Raw genomic sequence first — 14,052 nt, 5'->3', positions numbered from 1 at the left:
TGTGTGTGTGTGTGTGTGTGTGTGTACTTGTATTACTATACTTGTTGGTCAAAAAGTTTTCCCACAAGTATTGTAGAAATCATATGCCTGATTTATACTTTGTTGCATGCTGGTGTTTTGTGGCGGGGAAAAAAAGCAGATCTACAAGCTCACAACGCAGCACGGCACGTTGTGACCTTGGCTATTTTGGGCTTCAGGGTTTAGGTTAAAAATTACAACATTTACAATAAATTGCATTCCTAAAATTGGTGTCCTAAAATGTTGATGTCCTCACAAGTACGGTAATACCACTGCGCGCGCGCGTGCGCGTGTGTGTGTGTGTGTGTACGTGCGTGCGTGTGTGTGTGTGTGCGTGAATGCAGGCGTGCGTGAATGCAGGCGTGCGTGCATACTTGTATTACTATACTTGTGAGTCACTTTATACCCCTGAGGGGTGTTTGAGTATTTGTCCAGGATTTTCTGACTGTCCTTGTATCTGTTATGTGGACATAAATAAATGATTACAATGTGTATGAGAGTGAGTGAGGTGGGGGGGGGACTCACTGTTCAGGTACAGCATCTGTGCACGCTGGTGCATGTTGTTGGGTGAGTGTGCGTGTGTGTGCGCTTGTGCATGCTCCCTGCAGTATATACAGCCCAGGGATCATTAGGGGTGCAATTAGGCAGCACAGAGCTCACTTTGATCAACTTATTATTCACCTGACACTGTCTCCCTGCTGCCCTGCTGGGCTAGACTGATCTGTAAGCAAAGAACCTTACTTTTGGTATGATTTCTCCATCATTATTATTGTTGCTAGCTGTGCATCTCTCTCTCGCTCTGGAAATGGAAAAAGATGGTTCTCTCTCTCAGATGCAGCAGAATACAACAACATTACGTCGCTGTCGGGTGAAAACCTTGTATGTCCAAAAAACGTTTTGCATTTATCGTTTTAAAAATGATTTAAACTAGTGAAAACAGCCGATCTACAAGCACATAACGCCTCGCGGTGTGTAGATCTGCTGTTTTCACAACTTTTGTGCAACGGCCTTGTATGATGAAGCAGGGATTTACTTTGCGAAAGAACGTACAAATTTGAAACTTGGAGATACGAGGTTTCCAGCCGACAGCGACGATTAGAATACAGACAAATACTTTTGAATACTTGAGTATTTTCCTTTCCTATTGTCCACCACTGGTTAAAAGGGAAGTTCTTCTTTGTCACTGTCACCAAAAAGCTTGCTCATGTTGGGTCTCTGCTCTGTCTTGAGCCAACTTCATTTGACACTATAACAAAATTAAGCAATATTACACGAGAGGGTGTGCATATAACACGGTTATCCTGCACGACAGCCTTACCGCAGGAACGAGCCGACAGGCGAGTTCCGTAGGTAGGGCTGGAGTTTACACCCTCGAGTTTACACACCCTCGAGTATTACACTCGAGGGTCTGTGTTACATACAGACCCTCAAGTGTAATATTGCGATTATACAACTGTTGCCCTTAAAAGAAAAACACGTCAACTTTATTTCATTGTAATTAAGATATTTGATAGGAATTTTTTAATGCCACATTTAGCTACTATGTCACATGAAAACCGCTAGCCCAGCCGCCTAGCATAGTGTGGGGAGAGAGGCGTGCTTGCTGTCTTTCGTGACCAACACAGCTGATTTCTTTACTTGATGAGAGACAGTGCATCTGTGCTCGTTATATGCACGGTTGGAGCGCCTGTTTTCCATTGAGAGCCCGACTACCTGTTGTATAATGTGACTTTGTTTTGTTTCTCTACTGTACATCTCACCTCTGCTCCTATCAAAAACGTTACACCAAATGTACTCAGGCAGTGGTGTAAAATAACTAAGTACATTTACTTAAGTATTGTTATTTTGAGATACTTTTACTTTACCTGAGTATTTCCATTTTCTTTACTTCTACTCCACAACATATCTTAGGCAAATATTGTACTTTTTACTCCACAACAACAACTTTAGTTACTTTACAGATTTAGATTATAATTACAGAATATACAGATAAGCCTACAGTATTTTAAGCCAAAATTTACACCATGTGTATTATTTAAAAAAAAATAAAACACTCTGGTTGACAATCCTGATTTCTAGCCTAATGTAAAAATATGCACATATCTCTCTGTCCTACTGTAACAATTAATATTACATATAGTATGACATAATAAACGCACAAGCACACGCATGCACACACACACACGCACACACACACACACCACACCAGTGACGCAGCTATATCTGCATCCTGCAGGGTGTGAGAGGACTGTGAATGTCCCTGGACGGCCCTGAGGTGTCAATCACAGAAATGGAACACTGTCCAATGTCACGCCCCCACCGCTGTGTTCCAATCTGCAATCTGTTCAAGTGGCCAGGGCATCTCTGCCACCGCGCACGCACACACATACACACACACACACACGCACGCACGCACGCACGCAAACACACACACGCGTGCGCGCGTTGCGGCATCTCTGTCACAACACACACAACCCTTTTACCACAACAGAGCCAAGGTCAACTGATAATCACAAGGAGCTGGATGGATGGGTTTGGCCGTGTGGTATATGTGTTTGGTTTGATATAAAGGACTGTGTTGATCAATAGCAATAGTGTATGGGTTTTATGGGCTGGCAGCATTACCTTGGAAGAAAAGAGCAGGCAGAATCAACTAATCAAAAAAGGCTGGTGTCACTATTGATTGACGCCCCACCCACACGTCTCTCACACACACACACACACACTCTTTAGAGCTCTCTCTAGAGGTTCTCAACTTGTTGGTCGGGGCCCACTGGTGGGCCACGAGGCATTGCAAGTGGGCCCCTTAACACAATTGGTGCCAAGGTTTTGAAAATCCTAGGTGATGTAGGGTGCCGCCACGCTTATTTTGAAGAGCCCCGGAAGCTTTGTGCGTGTGCACGTGTGTGTGATCTGACGATTCTAGGAAGTGGGTCAGTTTGTTTACATTCGGTCACGAAACTAAAATCTTAACCGGGGCTGACCATCACAGATGAGTGTCGACCTGAAAAAGTGCGGCTCTCACCCTTTTCGGCGCTATTTAACCATGGTAACCTTGCCTCGTCTGTTGACGAGGTAAGAAAGTGTTGGTAAGGCGCTCCCCAGTGGCCGTAACTCGTTACTGAACGAGTTTGGCACAGGTTGTGTTAATAATTGGCAAACGCGGCTGTCGTGTTAACTGGTCAGATGGGAGGTCTGCGAACACTTTCAAGATGTTCAAGTGGGCCCTGGGTCCAGAAAAGGTTGAGAGCCACTGCTTTAGAGGTTAACACAGAGCAATTCACACAGCAAAAAACTATACTATATCGCTGATTCACCTCAGCACATAAAGATCTAAGAGACCAGCAGCACCTGAAGCCCCTGCATGGTCCCTTGACCCCCCTGCAATAGGCTCTATGCACAGCAGCCATATCGAAAAGAAATTTGCTGATGTCACCGTGATGACATCATCAATGGTGTACTTTGCAAGCCAAAGCCCCAAATCAATCCTCCAGTTCTAGGCAACACAGAAGTGGGGGGGGGGAGTTTTTTCTTATTTCCACATAACAACTCTTAATCAAAGGTATATTAATGACATAGTTCAAGGGTCTTCAACGGGGGGTCCTGGACCCCTAGGGGGTCCTCAGAGTTACTATAGGGGGTCCTCCGAATCTTTGTGCGATAGAAACTTTATGAACCACTTGAACCCTAGCATCCATATTCTGAGAACTTTAGCCAAAAATAGCAGATCTACAAGCTCACTGTGAGCTTGTAGATCAGCTATTTTTGTCAAAGAGGTTTAGTGTAGAGGCGAAAAAGAGCAGACTAAGTGAAAGGTAAAGTTCATTATAAGTATTGATGGTTCAAGTGGTTAGATATCTGAAAACACAAATTTACATGAATCCAAAATACACTGATGATTGTGCAGTCAAACAATGAAACTATATGGAATCTATGAAAAGGTTGTGGGGGTGCCTGCTTCATCTCTCTCTCAACTAAGGGGTCCTTGGCCTGAAAACGTTGAAGACCCCTGACATAGTTCAATGTTGAAAATGGGTGGTTCTCCCCTTTAACAATGATACGTATTGAGGTTTTGTTCCATAAACAGAGCCAGGGTGCTGATATTGTGCATGTTGGCTTACTGGAAACACTCTGCTACACCAGTGGATCTCAAAGTGCGGTCCCTCATTGTTACTTGATGGGGTTCCAAATGGCCCTTTACGGGTGTGTAACTCTGAGTGTACAAATGGAACCTAATATTTGGTTACATTTGTACACTCAGAGTTATGGGGTTCCTTGAAAATGAAAGGTTTGAGAACCACTGTGCTGCGGTAAATGGAACAGAGCCGTAATTATTAGTATAATATATAATTTTGCTAACACCTGTGAAGGAAGTAAGGAAGAGGCCCAGAGTTTTTTTTTTTTTTTTTTTTACAAATTATTTTCTTGTAACAATTGATTCCTCCCCGCACACATTTCTGTGTTGTCACTGCTGTTGTATCCTACGGACTCACCTGCCAGTGAGGAGCCCCCATCAGGAGGACGTAGAGCCTTCATCCTACTCCTCCCGCCCAACACTCCCTGCTGACAGGTGCCGCCCCAGCCCGTAGGAATACATGCAATGACCTGTATCACCCTCCCCGTCCGGCTACCCTCCCCCGAACACGGGCCAATTGTGTTTCGCACAGACGCCCGACATAGCCGGTTGCACCGCAGGGGATTCTGTCCTTTTCTTTTTCATGGTCTGCTAGGGGGGAGTGACATCAACACACAAGGGACATTAAGTCGATGAGGAAGGCTATATAGCTCTGATGTTGGAATTAAAGTGGACAATATGGAGGAGGATGCAAAGAGGAGGATGAGAAGGCAGATCAAAACTATCCTGATGACCCCCCCCCCCCCTCACCCCCTCTACAATGAGCTAGCGGGGCAGGGGAGCACCTTGGGTGACAGACTCATCATCCCTTGACGCAAGACTGAGCGACTCAGTCAGGCCTTTGTGCCAGTAGCCATTAAACCACATAACCTATGCGTTCTTTTCTGTCCTTGGATTAATGATTGCTTACGCTCTCTGTTCTGTCCTTGAATTAATGACTGCTCACTTACTCAGGCACTTTTTGCTCGTGGACTAGTGGGATGTAAACTAGCGTCATAATCAAAGGCCTGCTTAGGCGGACTGCTGTAAATGTTTCACTGCCAATAGATTGTTACCTGGTACATTGTTACATTATTATATATTATCAATTTGTTTCAATTAAGACATTAATTTGACTGTGGTGAAAGATTTGGTTTGTTGAAATGTCTACAATGTGGGTATATGGAAAAGCGATGACGCTGCTTATGAATAATGAAGGGGTAGGATTAAATACGTTTTATACTTCATCCTACTCCTTTTTGAACATGTATTTGCGGTTGCCTGGAAGGCTTATTTTTTATTTAAATTTATAGTATCTATTTTAAATTATTTATTTTTTACTTTGTCTGATTTTATCATGTTCAAAATAAAGATTTCATTCATTCATTCATTCATTCATTGTCATAGATTGTCTATTGGTCACTATATTCACTGTAGCTGGCTGACACTGTACACTACAGTATCACATCATATCCACTATATATGCCCACTGGTGATAGATTACACGATGATACTTACTATGTACATCTAGTTTTGGTTCATACATTATGCTAACCCAGTCAGTCCAAGTAGAATCATTTCAATTATTGTTATCTTACTACTCTTTTGTATCTCTCTACTGCTCTTACAAGTGAGAGTCTTACTTGTATCTTGTCTCTGTCGGGTGGAAACCTGTTACTTTTCAGCATTCAAATTCAAAAGTATAAAAAGTAGCCATCTACAAGATTGCTCGCTTGTGGATCTGCGACTTTTGATACTTTTGAGTGACGATGTAGTATGATCGGGTAGGGCATTGATTTATGAAAAAAAGTTCACAAAAAAGTTAAAATGTGGAGATTTCTGCACAACAGCAACGCATGTTTCATGCCTACTGCTGTGCCGCTAGGACACCATGAATTTCCCTTAGGATCAATAAAAAGTCTATCTATCTAGGTATGTACTGTATCTACCAACTATACTGCAGTAGGAAGCTCATCCTCGGCACAGGTTTAAAAGCCTGAGTGGCACTTTTAGTGGTGGTTTTATACTACCAAGGTGTAGCACTGAGCATTTTAACAAGTCCTTCGTCCCCACTGCCATAAGGCATTTCAATGAGGAAGCTGTCCAATTCATGAACTGTACTGTATGCACTGTGATTTTTTCTGTGTGCCGTGTTGTGATGATAGTAGCACTAGTAGTAGCAGTAGTAGTATGATTATTTAAACTATGGGTTCATTTCTTCCCTTCCTGAATCTGTTCTCAGACTCAGCCACCCCGAGAATTGGCGATCTACAAGCTCACAAGGTGTCACATTGTGACATGTTGTAAGTTTATAGATCAGCAATTTTCGTCTCACAATGACAAAGTGTATATATCAGGCTTAAAAACAGGCATACTGTAGGAGGAAATGTTCAACATTACAAAAATGCTTTGAAACTTTTTTTTTTGGTGTGCAATCAATCCTTGTTAATGCACAGACATTTCCAAGGAGGACTGCAGAGAATGTTCCCAGAATGCATGCATATACTGTAGCTAGATGTTTACATTCCCTTTGCCCTGGTATTTCAAGGTATTTCAAATATTTCCCAAGGTTGGAAAAAAAAGGAAAAAGAAAAGAAAAGCCACCATTCCCTGAATTACCATGTTTCTAAACAAATCAGTTTTTTTCAGGTTTGAGGCCTTTTTAGGACTGGACTGATGCCTTTCACTTGGAGTTTGCGTCATTCCATGTTCTCTTGTCAGTCTTCTGTGTTGAAGGCAGAAGCTGCTGTATTGTGCGTGAAAGGTTTTTCATGTTAGCTTAGCATCGTACCTCTGTTGGCCATAGCCGTCTCGATGATGTCCAGTGTGGGGTCATCTTCACAGAGGTCGTAGGGCATGTTCCCATCAGAGTTGACCGCCAGCAGATCTGCACCGCTGCAGAACAGGAGCAAACCAGAGATGTCAAGTGGGCAACGGGGTCAATGCTCTAACTCAGTAGTTTTCAACCTTTTTAATATCAAGGTCCATTATTTATTCGGCATTTGAGCCACGGACCACCATTTGATGAGATTTAGCCTCTCAGACCCAAAACGTAGCAGATTTTGTTATCGGTTAGATGCGATTTAGTCCACAATTCCATGCTGTATTGATGTGGTACCATAGGAGAGGTAACAGGCAAATGTTTATCAAAATAACAATTCTTCTACATTCTCTAATTATGTTACTGTTTGCAAGTGTTTAACAACAATTTAACTCTTGAGAGCGTAAAATTAAACTAAATGGACCTGTAAGGGTCCATTAGGATCTATAAAGGTTCATTTGGTTACCAACTCTCCATCATTAGCTAGGGACCACCTGGAACCCATTCAAGGACCACTGGTGGTCCCCGGACCACTGGTTGAAAACCACTGCTCTAACTGGTTAGCTAGTGAAGTGATTCTCAAGTTGGGAATCTCCGCTTCTATTCATTTCAAGGATCACCAGTTCAGTCAGAGATCTCGCAAATAGATTGAAAACCATTTTATTTATAAAATAGAGTGTGATTATATTTGATCTTGGCATTCAGGCTCTGCTATATACGACTTCCTGCTCAGCACATTTAGACGACACCCATTTAAAAGTAGAGAGATTTATAACAAAACCCTCCGGGGAAAACAGAACCCTTAGGGAAAGCAGGGCCCACTTGTGATGCTGGGAGCAAACAAGTGCATACTGCATCAACCTTCTGTGACACTGACCGCAAGGGGAACAACAGCAAATGAGGCGAGCTTAAATAGACACTGAACCAGGTCAGCTGCTTGACACGTTAGGGTTGCAGATACATACATCGGCCAGTGTGTAAACTAGGGCTGTCACAATTATTACATAATCGTCTAATCGCAATTATTTGAGGTAATCGCAATTATTTTGCATAATCGTCATAATCATTTCCATGTTGAGAAATGTTAATATAGTTTTAAACACTTTCAAAAAGTCCACTATCAACGTTCTTTTTTTTTAAAGTTGTCAAAATGTCAGTATTTTTTTTGTATATTTTGGTTTTGTGTCATAATTGCCATGTGCAACTTCAAAGCCTAAAAGCCAAACAGAAATGTAATTGTCAACGACAAATACACAATTAAATCGTAAATCGCAATTATTTGAGTGACAATTAATCGCCATGTAAAATGTCATAATCGTGACAGCCCTAGTGAAAACCTGTCGAGTGTACACTTATCTGCCTGAACAAGCTCACAAGTTACATATATACAGATATATAGTACGCATCATTTTGATGCGTTAGGCCATTGGTTCTCAATTGTTGGTCAGTGATCCTCAGGGGGTCCCCACATGATTTTTTGGGGGGTCCCCAGATCTCAGTGAAGTGACAATTTAAGGATTTTTAATTCCTAAAAAGACGGAAATAACGTAAGTAAGTAATCAACATACTATACTATAAAAAATATTATTTATGAAAGAGGCAACATTTTTGAAAATCCTGTAAGGGTCTATTTGGTTCCCAACTATCAATCATTTAGCTGGAGCCCCCCTGGAACGCCATGGATCCCATGTTGAGATCCTGTGAGCTAATGTACCACATCCTTTACACAATCAATTTTTATCTGTGATTGTGAGAGTGACATTATTTTTTTTAAAAAGCTGCTACTCTTATTATTGTACCACTTCATTGCCTTAAATGCTTCATTTGAAAATCAAATAAACAAAACAAAAAAACAACAACAGATACATACATGGTGAGAGTTTGAATGTGGTCAGAACCTTTTGAACCGAGTGTGTATATTTGTGCTACTACATATGGCGTGTGAGGTATCCTGCATTATAATACTAGATTAAGAATGAGAGATATTCATCACTCACATGTATTCCCTGCCTTATGCCCCCTTCCCTGAGCTATATACAGTACGAACGCCTCCCCCACCCGTGTGTGCTTAGTTTAGCTAGTTTCGCTTTATCTTGCTCTAATCCTTTAATAATGTGTGCATATTTTGTCGAGCATTATTGTGTTAGTTGAACGTTAGCCAACTTCCAAGGGGGGAAAAAAGTACAAAGGAAAAGAACATGAGGATGTTGTTAACATGATGAAATATGACCATCAGCATAAGGCAAGGCACACAAGCCTGGGTGCGTTAAGTAAGAACGCCAACGTGTCTGATTTACATGACGTGCCAATTGATGTTTTCATTCCTATCCGTTCACAGTGGATAAACACTTTGGTCTTAGAATGGGGAGCCAAACATGCATAATGCCCTGGGCTTTTATCTTTCATTTTGAACTGCTCTTCTGCTGGGTGAGAAGCTTAACAGGTCCCACGTGTCAACAGATGGCAGCAATGAATCTGTTGAGTGTTTGTTTGTACAATTTACAATTTTAACAGACGCTCCTATAACCGGAGCAGCCCATGGGATTTGCTCTAACGGCCCAGAGCGTGTGTGCCTGTGTGTAAACGCAGCACAGACTACAGTATATAGATTTTAATATAGCCTGTAATTCCACAGGTACTGTAGCAACAGTGTTTATGCATATACTGTACATGGGCCTCTAAGCACTTAAACCCTCTACATTTAGAAAACCGGGACTGATTTGGACCGCCTTTTTCCATCAGCTATATGCACATGTACGGTATGCATAGCTGATTTTGTGTTATATTACAGTATGCACAGTATCTTTTGTATGTTACTGTTGGATCAGGCAATCCATTTATACAATGATATTCCAGGAATCTATGTACTGTATATGTATGTACAGTGGTCACTGTCTTCATCATACAAGGCTGTCGCACAAGACTAGTGAAAACAGCAGATCTTCAAGCACACAACACCTCGCATTGCGAGGCGTTGTGTGCTTGTAGATTGGCTACTTTCACTAGTTTAAATCGTTTTTAAACGATTGTATGTCCAAAACGAATGGTTTTGGACATATAAGGTTTCCACCCGACAACAACCGTATACAGTATATACTGTACAAACTATCTATGGACTTCACACTTGGTTGGTGTACTTCTGAGGAGACAGGGGAGTGCTGTCTCTCGAGTGTGAAGGTGAGTCGGATGAGTGGTTCTCCTGAGCGGGCCCGCTCCGGGTGGGCACACGTATCCCGCAAAGCGCTCATCCGATCCACTTCACACCTGGTGGGTTTACTGCTGAAGACCCACGGGAGTACAGTGTCAAGGACGAAGTCGATCGGATGAGCGGTTCCCCACAAACCTCTCCAAATGGCAGCTATGCACTAGCACAATGAAATCCCTTTACAATGTTCACAAATGTTCCACAGTATGTGTACATGTGGTTTGTTTGTATAAAGGTCCATTCTATTTGTACACAGTACACTCAAGAGTTAAAGGCATAGTATGTAGCTTTGCCATGTCACTGTGTTTTCACTTTTTGCCAACAGTGAAAACACCAAAACATTGCGAGAGGGCAGTGTGTTTCTGCAGGTAAACATGATGATTGTTGTTATAGCGCGAAATGATTGGTGATAATTAGTGTGGTTGCCTATAGGGCGAAGACTATTGTTCTTGTTCTGCAACCCCAAAGGTCCATTGAGTTGAATGGACTTTTTCTGCCCCTTTTCTGATTGGACATTATAAATTTCAATTGGTCAAGCGTCACGTGACATCACAATTGATGTGTGACATGATCATCATACCCGGAAGTTATGCGGGAACACCTACTGAGTGGCAAAAAGACATGTTAAACTCACTTTGTCACTCGATTTGCCATTCACTTTATGCATGCACAAACCCTCTATATATAGGCAACCACACTTGCAATTTCCCAGAATTGCACCTTTCTAGTTTATTTATTGTTTTGTTATGTAAACACTGGGCAAAGATACATGCTATGCCTTTAAACCAGTAAGACTACCTAATCGGGAGATAAGCGACCGTTGGTCGCTTATCTCTACAAATAGGCCAAAAATTAGTTGTACCAAAATCGTCCTGATGGTGGCGCTAGATGGGACAGATGCGTTTTGATTACATGACTGTAGAGATACTGTGCGATTTGCGTGATTTTAGGGCGAAATCTGTAGGAGCAGTGTCCAAAAATGTGTTTTAAAAAATCGGCCTGAAGGTGGCGCTAAATGGGACAGGTCCATGTTGATGAGATGAGTGTAGACATACTGTGTACCGATTTGTATGATTTTAGGGAAAAATCTGTAGGAGCAGTGTCCAAAAATGTGTTTGAAAAAATCGGCCTGATGGTGGCGCTATATGGGACAGATCCATGTTGATGACATGAGTGTAGACATACTGTGTACCGATTTGTGTGATTTTAGGGCAAAATCTGTAGGAGCAGTGTCCAAAAATGTGTTTGAAAAAATCGGCCTGAAGGTGGCGCTATATGGGACAGATCCATGTTGATGAGATGAGTGTAGACATACTGTGTAGCGATTTGCGTGATTTTAGGGCAAAAATTGTAGGAGCAGTGTCCAAAAATGTGTTTTGCAAGAATCGGCCTCATGGTGGCGCTAGAAGAGGGCCATGTGAGAAATGAGGGGTGGGGTCTCCGCGCCACCGAGGCGGACGAATAGGTACCGGCCCCGGCTCTCCCGGTCGCTCCTAGCCCGAGTTACGGCATTTTATGTGCGCTGCAGTGGCAGGGGGTCCTCCACTGGGGGCGCCACCACTTTTGCATCCGTTCTGGAGCACCAGGAGTCGGTGGTCCCCGGGAATTCCCCGTGAGCAGCCCCGTTGGGGTGGTCATTTGGGGGTCCCCCAGGGACCTGGGGGTCCCTGGAGCTCCGGGGGTCCTTGGAGGTTGTAGTTTGGCAGGCAAGGAGTGTGTGTGCAAAATCTGGCATGGATCGGGGCAACGGTTGCGGAGATATGAGCAGGGCAAAAGTGTGACGTGTGACGTGTGACAGACTGACGGACGGAGGGACTGACAGCCGGTGGAGGTTTGGATAGTATAGGTGCAATGAACACTCACTGAGGATTTCACGGTGCAGATTGGGGTCCCAGAGAAAGGGACAAACTGGGGGTCCTTGAGTTGAAAAAGAGAATCAGTGATTTATGAGGTCTTACTGTGCGATCAGTATCTTGACCAGGCCTGCGTGACCACAGGTGGCAGCAGCGTGCAGCGGCGTCCACAGCTCATTGTCCTGGGAGTTGACGCTGGCTCCTCTGGCCAGCAGGATCTTTACCATCTCCTCATAGTTATCTATGCAACACTGGAGGGAGAGAGAGGGAGAGAGAACACGAGATTCATTGCAGATTGATTGAATTTTCAATAAAATATGTCTATCTATCTATTGTGCGTGCGTGCGTGCGTGTGTGCAGATGGAGAGCAGGAGAGGGGTAATAAAGTGAGGAACACAACGCGCAGAGCTCATCAGAAGAGAACAGAGGAGAGAGTGAATAGAAAAAAAAGTGATAAACTACAGCATGGTAGCCAGTGAAGCATTTCTGTTCCAGTGTCTGGGTGGGTGGTGCAGGGGTTTAAGTCTGATGTGCCGCACTTTGAGCTTAAAGAATCCTGTCTGTCTATACCGTTAAACTATAAATAAAGCCCAAAAAGCCCATAATAATAATAACATATAATAACACATATATATATATATATAAACACCCAGTGTGAAGTGAGTGGTTGCGACCGTCAGGTCGCATTTACTATCAAAACCTCGACCAGCTGTCCGTCAGTCAGTCAGTCTGTCAGTCAGTCTGTCACACGTCACACTTTTGCCCTGCTCATATCTCCGCAACCATCCATCCATGCCACATTTTGCACACACACTCCTTGCATGCCAAACCACAACCTCCACCCGTCAATTCTCACACGGCCCTCTGCTAGCGCCACCATGAGGCCGATTCTTGCAAAACACATTTTTGGACACTGCTCCTACAATTTTTGCCCTAAAATCACGCAAATCGGTACACAGTATGTCTACAATCATCTCATCAACATGGATCTGTCCCATTTAGCGCCACCTTCAGGCCGATTTTTTTAAACACATTTTTGGACACTACTCCTACAGATTTTTCCCTAAAATCACGACGACGGTCTTATCTCCCGATTAGGGAGTCTTACTGGTGCTATTTCTATTTATGACGCAAAGCGTGGACAATGTGACCCTGGGCGACCCTTTCCTCGGGACAAACGGACAAAGCCAGATGTAGGAGCAGTTGGCTCCTTACAGGAGCACCGCTCAAATAAGACATCCCCCTGGCTCAGAGTATGGAGGAGCACTGAAGTACTTCCTGTACTTTCTAGGTGGCCATAGCTGAGTGGGTATAGCTGAGTGGGTAGAGTGGCCATCTGGGAATGGGAAGGTCGGTGGTTTGACCCTCTGCTTGCCCAGCCTGTAACAAAGAGTCCCTGAGCAAGACACTTTAACTGCCCCCTGGGTGCTGTTAAAAAAAAAAAAAAAAAAAAAAAAAGCTGCCCCACTCCTCCTAATAGGATGGGTAAATGCAGAGGATGCATTTTAGGAATGGTCAAATTAAACCCTTAGTTGACTGGGGTCCCCTAGGGCAGTGGTTCTCAACCTGTGGGTCGGGGTCCCCAATTCTTTTTCTTTTTTTTTGGGGGGGGGGGGGGGGGGGGGGGGGGGGGGTTCCCAGATGATTAACTTAATGTGCAACATTGTTTTCTCACTCAACAGTAAACAAACCAACATGAGGTTTAAGTGTATAGAGGGTATATGTACATATCTAAAGTGACAGTTTAAGGACTATCTAATATCTCTAAAATGACAAATTAAACATTGCCCAAATTGTCAAATATCAGAGGCAGAAATTGTGAAAATAGCCGATCTACATGCTCACAACGCCATGTAGATCTGCTGTTTTCACAACAGAGCTGTGTTATATACAAAATGTCATTCCTCAACTCTCGTCAGGGTGGTGGGGGGGGGGGTCCCCAGTTAAAATATTATTATTTTGGGGGTCGCACCCAGAAAAGGTCGAGAACCATGCACTGCCCTAGAGTTCTATATTCAGCCTGCTCCTTTTCCCCCTCTAC

General features: G+C 43.3%; 1 protein-coding gene across 1 annotated transcript in view; it reads right to left on the bottom strand.

Moving 5' to 3' along the window:
* The window catches only part of ppp1r16b (protein phosphatase 1, regulatory subunit 16B), a gene marked incomplete at both ends in the record, with an annotated part of 132,230 nt that overhangs the window by 44,884 nt on the left and 73,294 nt on the right, over nucleotides 1-14,052 (bottom strand). Inside the window, 2 exons of the mRNA XM_080728878.1 lie at nucleotides 6,924-7,027; nucleotides 12,117-12,262. Coding sequence (XP_080585004.1) covers nucleotides 6,924-7,027; nucleotides 12,117-12,262 — 250 coding nt within the window. The remainder of the gene's footprint in view (nucleotides 1-6,923; nucleotides 7,028-12,116; nucleotides 12,263-14,052) is intronic.

Source organism: Nannobrachium achirus, assembly GCF_963921795.1.
Source record: "Nannobrachium achirus genome assembly, chromosome: 6".
Lineage (NCBI taxonomy): Eukaryota > Metazoa > Chordata > Actinopteri > Myctophiformes > Myctophidae > Nannobrachium > Nannobrachium achirus.
The sequence above is the reverse complement of the archived record's forward strand: the minus strand, read 5'-3'. Positions and strand labels throughout refer to the sequence as shown.